This window comes from Hyaena hyaena, unplaced genomic scaffold (assembly GCF_003009895.1).
Source record: "Hyaena hyaena isolate Hyena2069 unplaced genomic scaffold, ASM300989v1 scaffold_274, whole genome shotgun sequence".
Lineage (NCBI taxonomy): Eukaryota > Metazoa > Chordata > Mammalia > Carnivora > Hyaenidae > Hyaena > Hyaena hyaena.
This window is the reverse complement of record NW_024080907.1, coordinates 1,160,187-1,173,390: the sequence shown is the minus strand read 5'-3', so window position 1 is coordinate 1,173,390 and position 13,204 is coordinate 1,160,187. Positions and strand designations below refer to the sequence as shown.

The following is a 13,204-nucleotide window of genomic DNA, read 5'->3' as shown; positions in this document are numbered from 1 at the left end:
CGCATCTTTGCCAACATCTGTTGTTGCCTGGGTTGTTAGTGTTAGCCATCCTGACAGGTGTGAGGTGGTATCTCAGTGTGGTTTTGATTTGTATTTCCCTGATGATGAGTGATGTTGAGCATTTTTTCATGTGTCAGTTGGCCATCTGGATGTCTTCTTTGGAGAAGTGTCTATTCATGTCTTTTGTCCATTTCTTCCCTGGATTATTTGTTTTTTGGGTGTTGAGTTTGATAAGTTCTCTATAGATTTTGGATACTAACCTCTTATCTGATAAGACATTTGTGAATATCTTCTCCCATTCCATTGGTTGTCTTTTAGTTTTGCTGATTGTTTCCCTCACTATGCAGAAGCCTTTTATTTTGATGAGGTCCTAATAGTTCATTTTTGGTCTTGTTTCCCATGCCTCTGGAGACATGTTGAGTAAGAAGTTGCTGTGGCCAAGGTCAAAGAGGTTTTTGCCTGCTTTCTCCTCTAGGATTTTGATGGCTTCCTGTCTTACATTTAGGTCTTTCATCCATTTTGAGTTTATTTTTGTGTATGGTGTAAGAGAGTGGTCTAGGTTTATTTTTCTGCATGTCGCTGTCCAGTTTTCCCAGCACCGCTTGCTGAAGAGACTGTCTTTGTTCCATTGGATATTCTTTCCTGCTTTGTCAAAGATTAGTTGGCCATAAGTTTGTTGGTCCATTTCTGGGTTCTCTATTCTGTTCCATTGATCTGTGCCAGAACCATACTGTCTTGATGATTACAACTTTGTAATACAGCTTGAAGTCCGGGATTGTGATGCCTCCAGCTTTGGTTTTCTTTTTCAAGAGTGCTTTGGCAGTTCGGGGTCTTTTCTGTTCCATACAAATTTTAGTAATGTTTGTTCTAGGTCTGTGAAGACTGCTGGTGTTATTTTGATGGGGATTGTTCCTCTGCCCAATTTAATCTGATTATTTATTTGGTCTTGAGTTGTGTAAGTTCTTTATATATTTTGAATATTAACCCCTTAACGAATCTATCATTTGCAGATATTTTCTCACATTCAGTAGGTTGCCATTTTGTTTTGTTGATGGTTTTCTTCACTGCAAAAGCTTTTTATTTTGGCATAGTCTCAATAGTTGATTTTTGCTTTTGTTTCCCTTGCTTAGAAGACATATCTAGGAAAAAGTTCCTACGGTCGATGTCACAGAAATTACTGCCGATGTTTTCTTCTAGGAGTTTTCTTGTTTCATGTCTCACAGTTAGGTCTTTAATCCATTTTGAATTTATTTTTGTGTGTGGTGTCAGCAACTTCAAGAAATTATAACCTTTTAGCAACTGGCGGTAATTCTAAATTTTTTTTTTTAAATGTTTTATTTATTTCTAGGAGAGAGAGAGAGAGACAGCGTGAGCAGGGGAGGGTCAGAGAGAGAGGGAGTCACAGACTCTGAAATAGGCTCCAGGCTCTGAGCTGGCAGTCAGCACAGAGCCCAACGCGGGGCTAGAACCCACGAACCTCAAGATCATGACCTAAGCGAAAGTCAGATGCTTAACCGACTAAGCCACCCAGGTGCCCCTAGCTGGCAGTAATTCTAGAGGTACTACAGAAATTACTTACTGATTTGATTACTTAGATATTTCACATTTTGTTGTATTTAAGAAGCTAACAGTTATTTCTTGGTGTCACCTCTGGTGTCTTTGCTAGATGAGTGTTGTGTGTATCAAAACTAATGACCAGAGGCACCTAGGTGTCTCCTTTGGTTGAGCGTCTCACTCTTGGTTTCTGCTCAGGTGATGGTCTTGTGGTTTGTGAGTTTGAGTCCCATGTGGGGACTGCACTGTCAGTGCGGAGCCTTCTTGGGATTCTATCTCTCACCCTCTCTTTCTGCCCCTCCCATTCTCTCTCTAAATAAATAAGTAAACAAAGAAATAACCTGTGATTGATTGCTTTATCAGTCCCTTGCTTCCTTCCTTCGATAAGTCATTCATTCAACAGATAGTTAATTTATGCCAGGCCTTGTTCTAGGAGGTACAGTAGTAGATGTGGCAGATAAGGTCCCTGTTCTTAGGGAGGGTCAGAAATAGTGGAAGAGTAGAGGGAGACAGACAATAAACAAATTAATGAGCCAGAATTTAAATAATAATAAGTACAATAAAGAAAGCATAATATATTGATAGGATAGAGTGACTTGGCTGGGGCCAGGGAAGTACTAGGTCTGTTGGTCAAGGATAGCCTCTCTCGAATTGCTGTCTGAGGTAGAACTTGAATGATGAGAGGTTGCCAGCTGTTAAGATCTGGGGGAAGGCTAGTGGGACCAGCCAGTGCAAGTGCCTAAGGCTTGAATTGTTGAAGGAGTGAAGAAGAGCTAGAGTGGTCAAGCATAGAGATAGAGAAAAAGGACCATGTTAGGAGTAGAGGCCAGAGAGGTAAAGCCTAGCTGAGGTTTTTAACTTTTTTTTTGCTGTGGACCCTAAATAAAATCTGTGAACCCTTCTTCAGAATAATGTTTTTTAAATGCATTAAATAAAGCATAGAGTTGCAAAAGAAACCAATTATATTGAAATATACTCATCCAAATATAAAGCACAATTTTTAAGTTTATTTTGAGAGCTAGAATAAGAGAGCATGGATGAGTGAGCACGAGTGAGGAGGCAGCAGAGAGGGAGAGAAAGAATCCTCTCCTGAGCAGGCTGTGTGCTATCAGCTCAGAGCCAAATGCAGGGCTCAGTCCGTGAGATCGTGTATGACCCAAGCCGAAATCAACAGTCAGTCGCTTAACAACTGAGCCACCTAGGTTCCCCTAAAACAAATTCTTAATAAAGAAATAAGTCCTTTTTATTAATGCATTAAATAGCATGATTGGAGTAAAGTTCTATTAACATCTTTCATTTTGAACTGATAATGAGCTTAAATGGTACTTAAAATTATCTCCAAAAACTGTAATATGATATGAAAATATATCTGGGATATTGATTAATGACAAAGACTTAGGTACTGGGGGTATTACTGTGGTTTTTTGCCTACATTAATAATGGAAGGTAATGCCAGATTCCAGTTAGAGGTTAGAGAAAATAAATGTGGAATTTATTTCTTTTCTGTGTTTATGTAGTACTTTGATATTAAGGGTCTGTAGTCCTTGTGTTAAGACCCTGAAATATCATACAGGGCCTTCTAGGCTGTAGTAACTAGTGAAAAATAGAGTTTACAAAAAAACAATTGGTGCCATCACTAGATGAATGGATAAATAAAATGTGCCTTATTACTGTAATGGAATATATTTGTCAATAAAAAGGAATGAAGTATTGATGAATGGTGCAACATGAATGAACCTTGAAAACTAAGTGAAAAAAGGCAGTCACAGTATCATATCCATTTATGTAAAGTATCCAGAATAGGCCAATCTGTATACAAAAAGTGGATTAGAGGTTGCCTGGACTTGGAGGAGTGGCAGAGGTTGGGGGAATTTGAAAGTTACTGCTAATGGGTACTGGTTCCCAGTGTTTTGGGGGGCAGTGACAGCGTTCAAAAATGGACTGTGGCAGTGGTTGAACAAATCTGTGAATAAACTAAATAAAAACCATTGAATTGTACACTTTAAGATGGAGAATTGCATGCTATGTGAATTATATCTCGGTAAATTTAATTAATTTAATTTAAAAAACCATAACCAATTGGAGGGGGAACCCCCCATTTGGAAATCAGTTGCTGGGGCTCAGTACAAAATATAGGTAGGGGAAAGAATTCAAGATGTTACTGAAAATTTGCAGGATAGGGAGCCAGGAAGCTCAGAAGGGGCCTATTGACTTTCAGAAGAGCTGCAGCAAGGTAGGCCTATATGTTTGGGGGACTAAAGGACATGTTGAGGATGACAGGTTCTGAAGTTTATACAGGTATTTCTGTAATAATACCACGTGTTTATTCTTGGCATGTTTTACTTTCTTCAGAGTCATCTTAGAAAATATAATAAAACTTGTAGAAAAAAGTTCTGAGTTAAGATAGGCCTCAAAATATATGAAAAAATTTTAAATATTACTAATTGGGCATCTGGGTGGCTCAGTTGGTTAAGCGTCTGACTTTTGAATTCAGTTCAGGTCATGACCTCGCAGTTCGTGGGATCGAGCCCTGCGTCAGGCTCAGCAGTGACAGCATGGAGCCTGCTTGGCATTCTCCCTCTCCCTCTCTCTCTCTCTGCCCCTCCCTGGCTTATGTACATACACAGTCTCAAATAAATAAACATAAAAATACTATTCACAAAAGCAGTAGCAAACTTTAATAAAACAGTTGCCTACATAAGTCTCCATTGCATTTGTACCCAGCACCCACATCATGTGACTTTTTGCAGCCATAAAGTCTAGGGTTCTTGTTTCCTCCTTTGAGATGCCCTATGAGGGCATTTGCTTCTAATAAAGGTCATTTTCACAAAAGTTAAAAATCTGAACCAGGGTAAAGAATGGAGTAAAAAAAAATATTCTAGTAATAACACCGGCAGATGTTTTTGTGCTTTTCATCTCTACTCTACGTTTCTCTGTATCTTAGCATAGTGACAAGTACACTGGCCACCAAGCCCGCTACTCTGAGGTCTTTATATATTGCTAAGTTGACTCTTCAGTTGTGTGACGCTTGCCCTGATCACTTCAAAACATTAATGGGATAGGAAAAGGATCATTTGTGAACCAGTGCCACCTCCACGCTTTGCTTCCATCATTCCCCTATTTACCAATAGCATATGAACTAATTCAGAATAAAGAACCAGACGTTGAAGCACGACAGACATTATTTGGGCAAAGTGTTGGTTATAGACTGTCTAAATAATGTTTCACACATAGGTACTATTTTCTAACTATGTGTAGATGCTGTTGTGATTAATAAAACATGAATTCTTAAAACAATTTTGCTGACTTCATAGTAGATTTCATCATTTTCTCAATCAAGAGCTACTAATATTTCTAGAAAAGGTTAGGAACGATTGCTTTGAAGCAAAATGCAGTATGCTAGAGATCACTTGCAGAATTCTTATAAAAGAATTTATTGGAGATTAGAAAAAAATCCTTTCAAGGTAACCAATTACAATACATGGTTACTATAGCTGAGCTTTTCTTAAGCGTCCAGCATTATATTAAGTGTTGTATAGCGTTATCTCCTTTATTCCTCTTCTGGGTGGCTGTTGTCATTACTTCTATCGTAATAGACAAGGGAAAGGGGCTTGGAGAACATGCTGTAGATGACAGAGCCAGTAGATAACAGAGTTGGGATTTTCACCCAGGTCTGTACTCAGGCCTTTCACGCTCTACACTCTGTTGCTTCACTTACTCCTTCTCATGTAATTCCCCAGCATGTGCTCTTAAGTAGCATCAAGTAAAGTGCCAATGTAAATACTTGGCTTGATTTAATCTTTGTTAATTGGAACACTGTATTAGTAATGGAAATTAGGGATATAAGGTAAGTTAGAGGCATTTTATTTCAACAACTTTGACTTTAGGTTATTAAATCTGCAAAGAAGTGCAATTCATTTAGTTGTAATTTAAGTCATGCTTCTGCATCTCTAGTTGGTCTTGATGAAGTAGATTACAGATAGGCAGGGAAGGTAGTATTTTATTAGTAGGAAGCTTTGAGAGCCAGATCATTTCCCTTTCTATAAAATAAATACTTAACACATTTGAATTAAAATACAGGAGTAAATAGTAACTTTGGTGACCACTATTTGTGCTTTTTGGATCAAATGCTGTTTGTTCTTATAGACGAGTGTTTAAAAATAGGACCATTTTGGGGCGCCTGGGTGGCTCAGTTAACTATCCACCTTCAGCTCAGGTCATAATTTTGCAATTTGTGGGTTCTAGCCCTGTGTTGGGCTCTGTGCTGACAGCTGAGCCCGGAGCCTGCTTCAGATTCTGTATCTCCTCTTTCTCTCAAAAATAAGTAAACATTAAAATAATTTTTAAATAAGACCATTTTATTATTTTTTGCTTTCTTTTAGGAAAACACCAGAGATTACTCCTGGCAGTTTTTGTGACTCCTCTTATTGATCTTCGTTCTGATTTCTCCAAGTTTCAGGAAATGATAGAAACAACATTAGATATGGATCAGGTATGTAATGTACTCTTTTTTTTAAATGTTTGTTTATTTTTGAAGGAGAGAGAGAGTGTGAGTGGGAGAGGGACAGATTGAGAGAGGGAGAAAACAGAACATGAAATGGGCTTCAGGCTCTGAGCTGTCATCACAGAGCCCGATGCAGGGGCTCGAACTCACAACTGTGAGATCATGAGCTGAGCCGAAGTTGGAGGTTCAACTGACTGAGCCCAGGTGCCCTTGTAATGTACTCTTTAATTCGAGCAGCAGAATATTTTTGAAATGCACAGCAGAAACCTTTTCAGATTTTTTTATTTTGGCATTTTTGTGATGCACCTTTTTTAAAAAAATTTTTTCAGTGTTTTATTTACTTCTGAGAGAGAGAGAGAGAGCATGAGCAGGAGAGGGGCAGAGAGAGAAGGAGATACAGAATCTGAAGCAGGCTCCAGGCTCTAAACTGTCAGCACAGAGCCTGACGTGGGGCATGAACCCACAAACCATGCCACAAACCATGCGATTATGACCTGAGCCAAAGTTGAATACTTAACCGACTGAGCCACCCAGGCGCCCTGAGGCACCTTTGAAACCGTAGATGTAAGATTAAGTGATGGAGAAAGGTTTTTTTTGTTTTTTTTTTTTTAAAGAATTGTTTTAGTGGGTGAAAGAAGATTAACAGAGGAAATGAATATTGGGCCCAACTGGCCTTGTTAAGGAAAATCTCATATAAAAGTTTTCACATAGGTGATCTGAATTTTGTTTTACTTTCAAGAGAGAAGGAAAAGAGTAGTCACTGAAAAAGAGAGGAGTATAATGGTAAATCTGGAACATCTACAAGAGAAGGCAATTTTCTCTTTTGTTTATTTCCATGTAGGAAAGTCTTTGGGACAGGGGGTTAGATTATGTATGTGTCTCCTAAGTAGTTGTTGCTATAACTAAAAAATTAACCATAGTCTAAATACTGTTTAGTTCCAAATTTCTTGGGAGTTGAGAAGGTTATAAGCAGTCTGTACCTTGGGTCTTTAAAAATGTTAAATAGTAATTTATATATATAAGCATAAAGTAGGAATAGTTTATGAAGTAGTTGAAGGTATCCTTTTATGAATGAATTTGAAAGCAAATTTTATGAAATAGTAATTTTTACTCTGTTAAAAGCTTGTTTATAGAACAAATTTAATATGATGGGGCCGCTGAATGTTGCTTTCCAATTTTGTGACATTAAAAATAATATTTAAAATATTTTCTACACTAATTTTCTGTCAAAACTGATCATGCAGAGAATATGTGCTCTGATATTATTCATATTAAGGTAACAGTTTGGTTTGCAAATTGTTAGATTCTTTGCATTCTTAATGATTGCATTTGAGTTAATGTTTGCCCCATGTGATGTTGATTTATTTTGTTTTTACTGGATTGTTAACTGAGGTTTAAAAAAGTTAAACCTCATCTACTCTATGCTCTTTGGATTTTAGAAGTAGATGAATATGTACATATAGGTGTAGATGCTTCACTTTTCTGGTGTTTTGTCAGGCCCTAAGTAGCCTAAAGACTTGGATTGTTCACCCCTCATTTGGGAAAACTTGCATTTTAGCTATTCTTACCTCTGTAATGTTGCTATGAGTGGAGTGATTTAAGGTGTGCAACCTTCAGATCAATGGGAGGCAGAAATACTGTTTAGAAACATCTAATTCTGAAATACCACTGCCCCCCAAGATTGGCCAGGGTTGGACATTTGTAAACGATCTTTAAATGAAAGCTTGTAGAGGCATAGTTCTTGGAGGTTAACAAAAACTCTTATCAGCCTAGGGAGGTAGGAAGGCAGGAATCTAGATGCCTCATTGTCACCACAGCTTAGCGTTGCTGAAATGCTGCCATTGATTTTGCCCTTGTGGCCAACTTTATTCTTCTAAAAGTTGCCATGCTTTAATATTGTGGGTCTCAAAGTTAAGCATGTATCAGATCCACTTGATGGGCTTGTTGCAACCGATTGCTGAGCTGCATCCCTAGAATCAGATTCTTTAGGTCTGGGGCAGGGTTAGAAATTTGCATTTCTTTTCTTTCTTTTTTCTCTTTCTCTTTCTCTCTCTCTCTCCCTTTTCTTTTCTTTTTAAATCCAAGTTAGTTAACATACAATGTAGTAATGGTTTCACGAGTAGATTTTAGTGATTTGTCACTTATATCTAACACCCACTGTTCATCCCAACAGATGCCCTCCTTAATTATGCCTATCACCCATTTAGCCCATCCCTCCTCCCAACATCCCTCAGTTTGTTCTCCTTATTTAAGAGTCTCTTATGATTTTATCTGGTTTTATTTTGTTTTTCCTATGTTTCCTACTCCTGTGTTCATCTGTTTTGTTTCTTAAATTCCAAATAGGAGTGAAATCATAGATTAGTCTTTGTCTGACTGATTGACTTTGCGTAGTGTAATACATTCTAATTCCATCCACATTGTTGCACATGGAAGATTTCATTCTTTAAAAAATATTTTTTAATGTTTATTTTTGAAAGAGAGACAGAGTGAGCAGGAGAGGGGCAGAGAGAGAGAGGGAGACACAGAATCTGACGCAGGCTCCATGCTCTGAGCTGTCAGCACAGAGCCCGACATGGGGCTTGAACTCAGGCTGTGAGATCATGACCTGAGCTGAAGTCTGATGCTTAACTAACTGAGCCACTCAGGTGCCCTAAGATTTCATTCTTTTTTATGGCTGAGTAATATTCTAGTGTATATACATATCACATCTTCTTTACTATTCATCAATGGATGGACATTTGGGCTCTTTCCGTAATTTGGCTATTGTTGATAGTGCTGCTATAAAATTGGGGTGTATGTGCCCCTTCAAATCTGCATTTTTGTATCCTTTGGATAAGTATCTAGTAGTGTAATTGCTGGGTCATAGGGTAGCTCTATTTTTAATTTTTTTGAGGAACGTCTACATAGTTCTTCAGAGTAGCTACACCAGTTTGCCTTCCTGAAAATTTGCATTTCTGACATGTACCCAAATGGTGCTGCTTGTCTGGGGATCACACTTTGAGAACTTTTTGCTAATAAAGTAAGCTATTCCTAATAAATTAGGAGTGTAATCACATCTCAAAGTGAAAATAAGTGTGATTTCTTACCAATTTGCAGCCTACTGCAAATGCTGTGCTCTTAGGCAATCACTGGGCATTATCTGGCCACAAGTTGGTATATATAAATTGAGAATGCTCAAGAGTTTCTTAAAATTTGTAGCTCCTCTGTCAGTGTACAGATCTTCTATTGAAAACCCTGTGCAGCTGTTTTTTTATCTGGGTCATCACATTCACAGCCTGTCCAGTAGACGTGGAGGCCCTGCATTTTAGGGCCTCTCTTCCTCTCCTGCACGTGGACAGTAAAAGCTGTCACTGGCAATAAGCAGTTGTTTGTTTTCCACATACACAAGATGTGAGCCACTACTATGATAACTACAAGAAGCAGCAGGATGATAAAATGTTGGATACTTTTGGGGCTTCTGGGCGGCTCAGTCAGTTGAGCAATCTAACTTTGGCTCAGGTCATGATCTTGCTATTAGTGAGCCTGAGACCCACATTGGGCTCTGTGCTAACAGCTGTGAGCCTGGAGCCTGCTTCAGCTTCTGTGTCTTCCTCTCTCTTTGTCCCTCCCCTGTTCATGCTCTGCCTCTCAAAAATGAATAAATGTTATAAAATTTATTTTTGATGTTGGGATACTTTTGCTTCATATTTTGCCTTTTGATTTATTCCTTTTCTCCCCCCCTCTACCTTCCCCTCTCTTCTGCTCTCCTTCCCTCCTTTCATACAGTATTCTGACTACATAGATAACAGCCCTTGGGATACCTAGCTGTTTGACAGCAAATAAGCCAAAACATTCCTTCACAAATGATGATGTACCAAAATACCAAAATGTAAATTTTTAAAGTATTTTCTTTATTTGAAGCTTTTCTACTTAATAAAGGTAACACATCTATTAGACAGGTGAATCAGGCGCTGGTGGCTCAGTCGGTTAAGTGTCCAATTCTTGATTTTGGCTCAGGTCATGATCTCAGAGTTGTAAGATCAAGCCCTGAGTTGGACTCTATGCTAGGCATGGAGACTGCTTAGGATTCTCTCCCATTCTCTCCATCTCCCTCTCTTTCTCTCTTTCAAAAAAAACAAAAACAACCCAAAATAACAAAAAACAAGTGAAACAAAACAATACAAAGAATATAGAGGCAAAAGTGACCATTCTTCCCTCTTCAGAATGAACAGTGTTGACAGCCTAATGTGCTTCTTCCAGCTCCCTCTTCCTTATTGTTGGTTAAGATTTACTTTTATCTGAAATACATGACATATATCTGTTAAACTAGACTTTACTGTGAAATAGTTTTAATGTTTTTTAAGAGAAAAAAATTTTTTTTTGAGAGAGAGAGCATGCGAGTAAGGGAGAGGGTAGAGGGAGAGAGAGAGAATCTTAAGGAGCCTCCTCCACTCCCAGCATGTAGCCTGACCTCGACTCAGGGCTCAGTCCCATGACCTTGGGATCATGACCTAAGCCAAGTCAAGAGTCAGACCCTGAGCTGGCTGGGCCACCCAGGTGCCCCTTTTTAGTGTAAATTTTTGAGTGATGCTATGGGATTAGAATGTTACAAGATTTTGTGTCTGAGAAGAGTAGATTTTAGGAAGGCAAGCAGTGTAATTATATGGATAAAGACTGGAAAGGGAGAGGTCCTTTGTCCTACTTTTACACTGTCACTTAAGATTATGACAAAACTTGATTTCTTAATCTGAAAGTAGTTAACTTTATGGGGGAGAAAAACCTTTTTATTCTGTTCTCTTCAGTTCATTGTTTGAAGGTCTGCTAATTAAACTGATAAACAGATTAGCAAGAGAACAGACAGATTTTTGGGTTCACAGAAAAATGTGACTCAAGGAGGCTATTAGAATTTGGGGCTTATATATTATCTTAGTAGGGGAATGGGAGAGGGAGAAAGGGCACTTCCAGGCAAACAAATGACTTTTACAAGTGATTAATGAGCCCTTTGGAGAATAGATTGAGGATATGATAATCTTTACTTCCTTGGTTATGAAACTCCCTAGGAGGGGATTTACAACAACTGAGTTCTTTTGGGAGGCTTGCTTTTAGGGAGATAAGAGAGTTCAGAAACAAAATCTATTCTCAGATGCTTTCATCTTGGAATAATTTTTATGCCACTATAATATATTCTGAACCCCCCTTCCCTGTTAAGTAATGTATCAGTAAGATGTGAGCTGTGGATTTCCTCCACACCCCCCAACCCCTCGTAGATTATCTGAGGTTAAAGTGTCCTTTAGGACTCTATTTTGCACATAACCTGAAACTCAATACACCCTGGCTCATGAAATTAAAAGTCTAGAGATAGGGTAGGCTTTAATTTAGAGTTGCTTTATCCACCAATGCAAGAATACCATGCAAAGGATCTTCTTTCTTTTTTCTTTTTTTTAATGTTTTATTTATTTCTGAGAGAGAGAAACAGACAATGTGAGCAGGGAAGGGTCAGAGAGAGAAGGAGACACAGAATTTGAAACAGGCTTCAGGCTCTGAGCTAGTGCTCAACATAGAGCCCCATGCGGGGCTCGAACCCACGAACCTTGAGATCATGACCTGTGCTGAAGTCTGAAGCTTAGCCAACTGAGCCACTCAGGCGCCGCAAAGAATCTTACTTCTTGATCTCATGTATTTTGTGATTTTAATTCCAGCCTAACGCTGGTTCTTCTTTTGGCCTTAGGTTGATTATCTATCAGTAGTAATTCATACAACAGTCCTAGGAAGAGTCCTGTAGTTTGTTTTGATGGGACCATTTAAGCAGTGATTATGGCCAGAGATCTAGAATGTGATGGGCCTGGCTTAAGATAACTAGGGGTGGGTCATCCTTCTCTTGGAGGTAAACAAAATGAGAGCTCTGTTAGGAAGGAGGAAGGAGGGAATGAAAGACTGTTATGTAGTCTACCAGTCTTGTCTGCTAAGATAGGGTCCTGTAACTGAAGGCTTTCCTGTTTTATAGTGTGATGCTGTCTTTTAAATAAATACAATTCCTACTTAAAACCTGCTCTGGATTCTCTAGAGAATTGGCCAGATACAATACCTTCTTTATTCTCCGTTATAAACCTTTAAACTTACCTTGGGGTTATAAAGTGAATTCACCCCTTCACTGTCATTGTAGATATTTGTAATGAATTTAAGAATTTAAATTACATGACTCACAACTACTTTGAGCAAACCTCAGAGGATAGCAATCATTTCATGTATGATTCCTGAAAGCTTTCCTGATGTTTTCCAGCTGTGCACTTAGGAGCTTATCTGATGAAAGGAACAGTCATTTATAGGAGTGGTTGGGTTATTTCTTTTTTTTTCTAGGCTTAGCTTCATATATAATACTTAAAGTATTTTTGTGTCTACTTTCCATACTTATAGAAAGATTTTTCTATTTCTGAAGTACACATAAATGTAGATCTCTACCACCCCTAGGACAAGGTTCAAAATAGCAATGATTTTTCACAAAAAGTAAACAATTTCAGTTAGATTGGATGATTCAGTGAGATGTATTAAATTATAAAATCATTCTATACTGAATTTGGCCATTTTATCTTTGAATATTATGCTTTTTCTTTTTTTTAAAAAAAATATAATTGTCAAGTAAGCTAATGTATAGAGTATACAGTGTGCTCTTGGCTTTTGGAGTAGATTCCCATGATTCATCACTTACATACAACACCCAGTGCTCATCCCCACACATACTCTCCTCAGTGCCCATCACCTATTTTCCCCTCCCCACCCCTAGTCAACCCTCAGTTTGTTCTTTTTATGTAAGAGCGTCTTCTGGCTTGCCTCCCTCTCTGTAACTGTTGTTTTTCCTTCCCTTCCCGCATGGTCTTCTGTTAAGTTTCTCAAATTCCACATATGAATGAATGACATCTGTCTTTCTCTTACTTATTTCACTTGGCGTAATACCCTCCAGTTTCATGAACAATGTTGCAAATGGCAAGAGTTCATTCTTTTTCATTGTTGAGTAGTATTCCGTTGTTTATATATACCATATCTTTATCCATTCATCAATTGATGAACATTTGGGCTCTTTCCATCAATTCCATAATTGATAGCGCTACTATCAACATAGGGGTACATGTCCTCCGTGAATGAGCACTCCTGTATCCTTTGGATAAATTC

The 13,204-nt window shown here is 38.3% G+C and overlaps 1 protein-coding gene across 1 annotated transcript in view; it reads left to right on the top strand.

Moving 5' to 3' along the window:
• MSH2 (mutS homolog 2) overlaps nucleotides 1-13,204 on the top strand; it is an 85,819-nt gene that overhangs the window by 45,830 nt on the left and 26,785 nt on the right. The window contains exon 8 of the mRNA XM_039245949.1: nucleotides 5,937-6,046. Within this exon, the coding sequence (XP_039101880.1) occupies nucleotides 5,937-6,046 (110 nt within the window). The remainder of the gene's footprint in view (nucleotides 1-5,936; nucleotides 6,047-13,204) is intronic.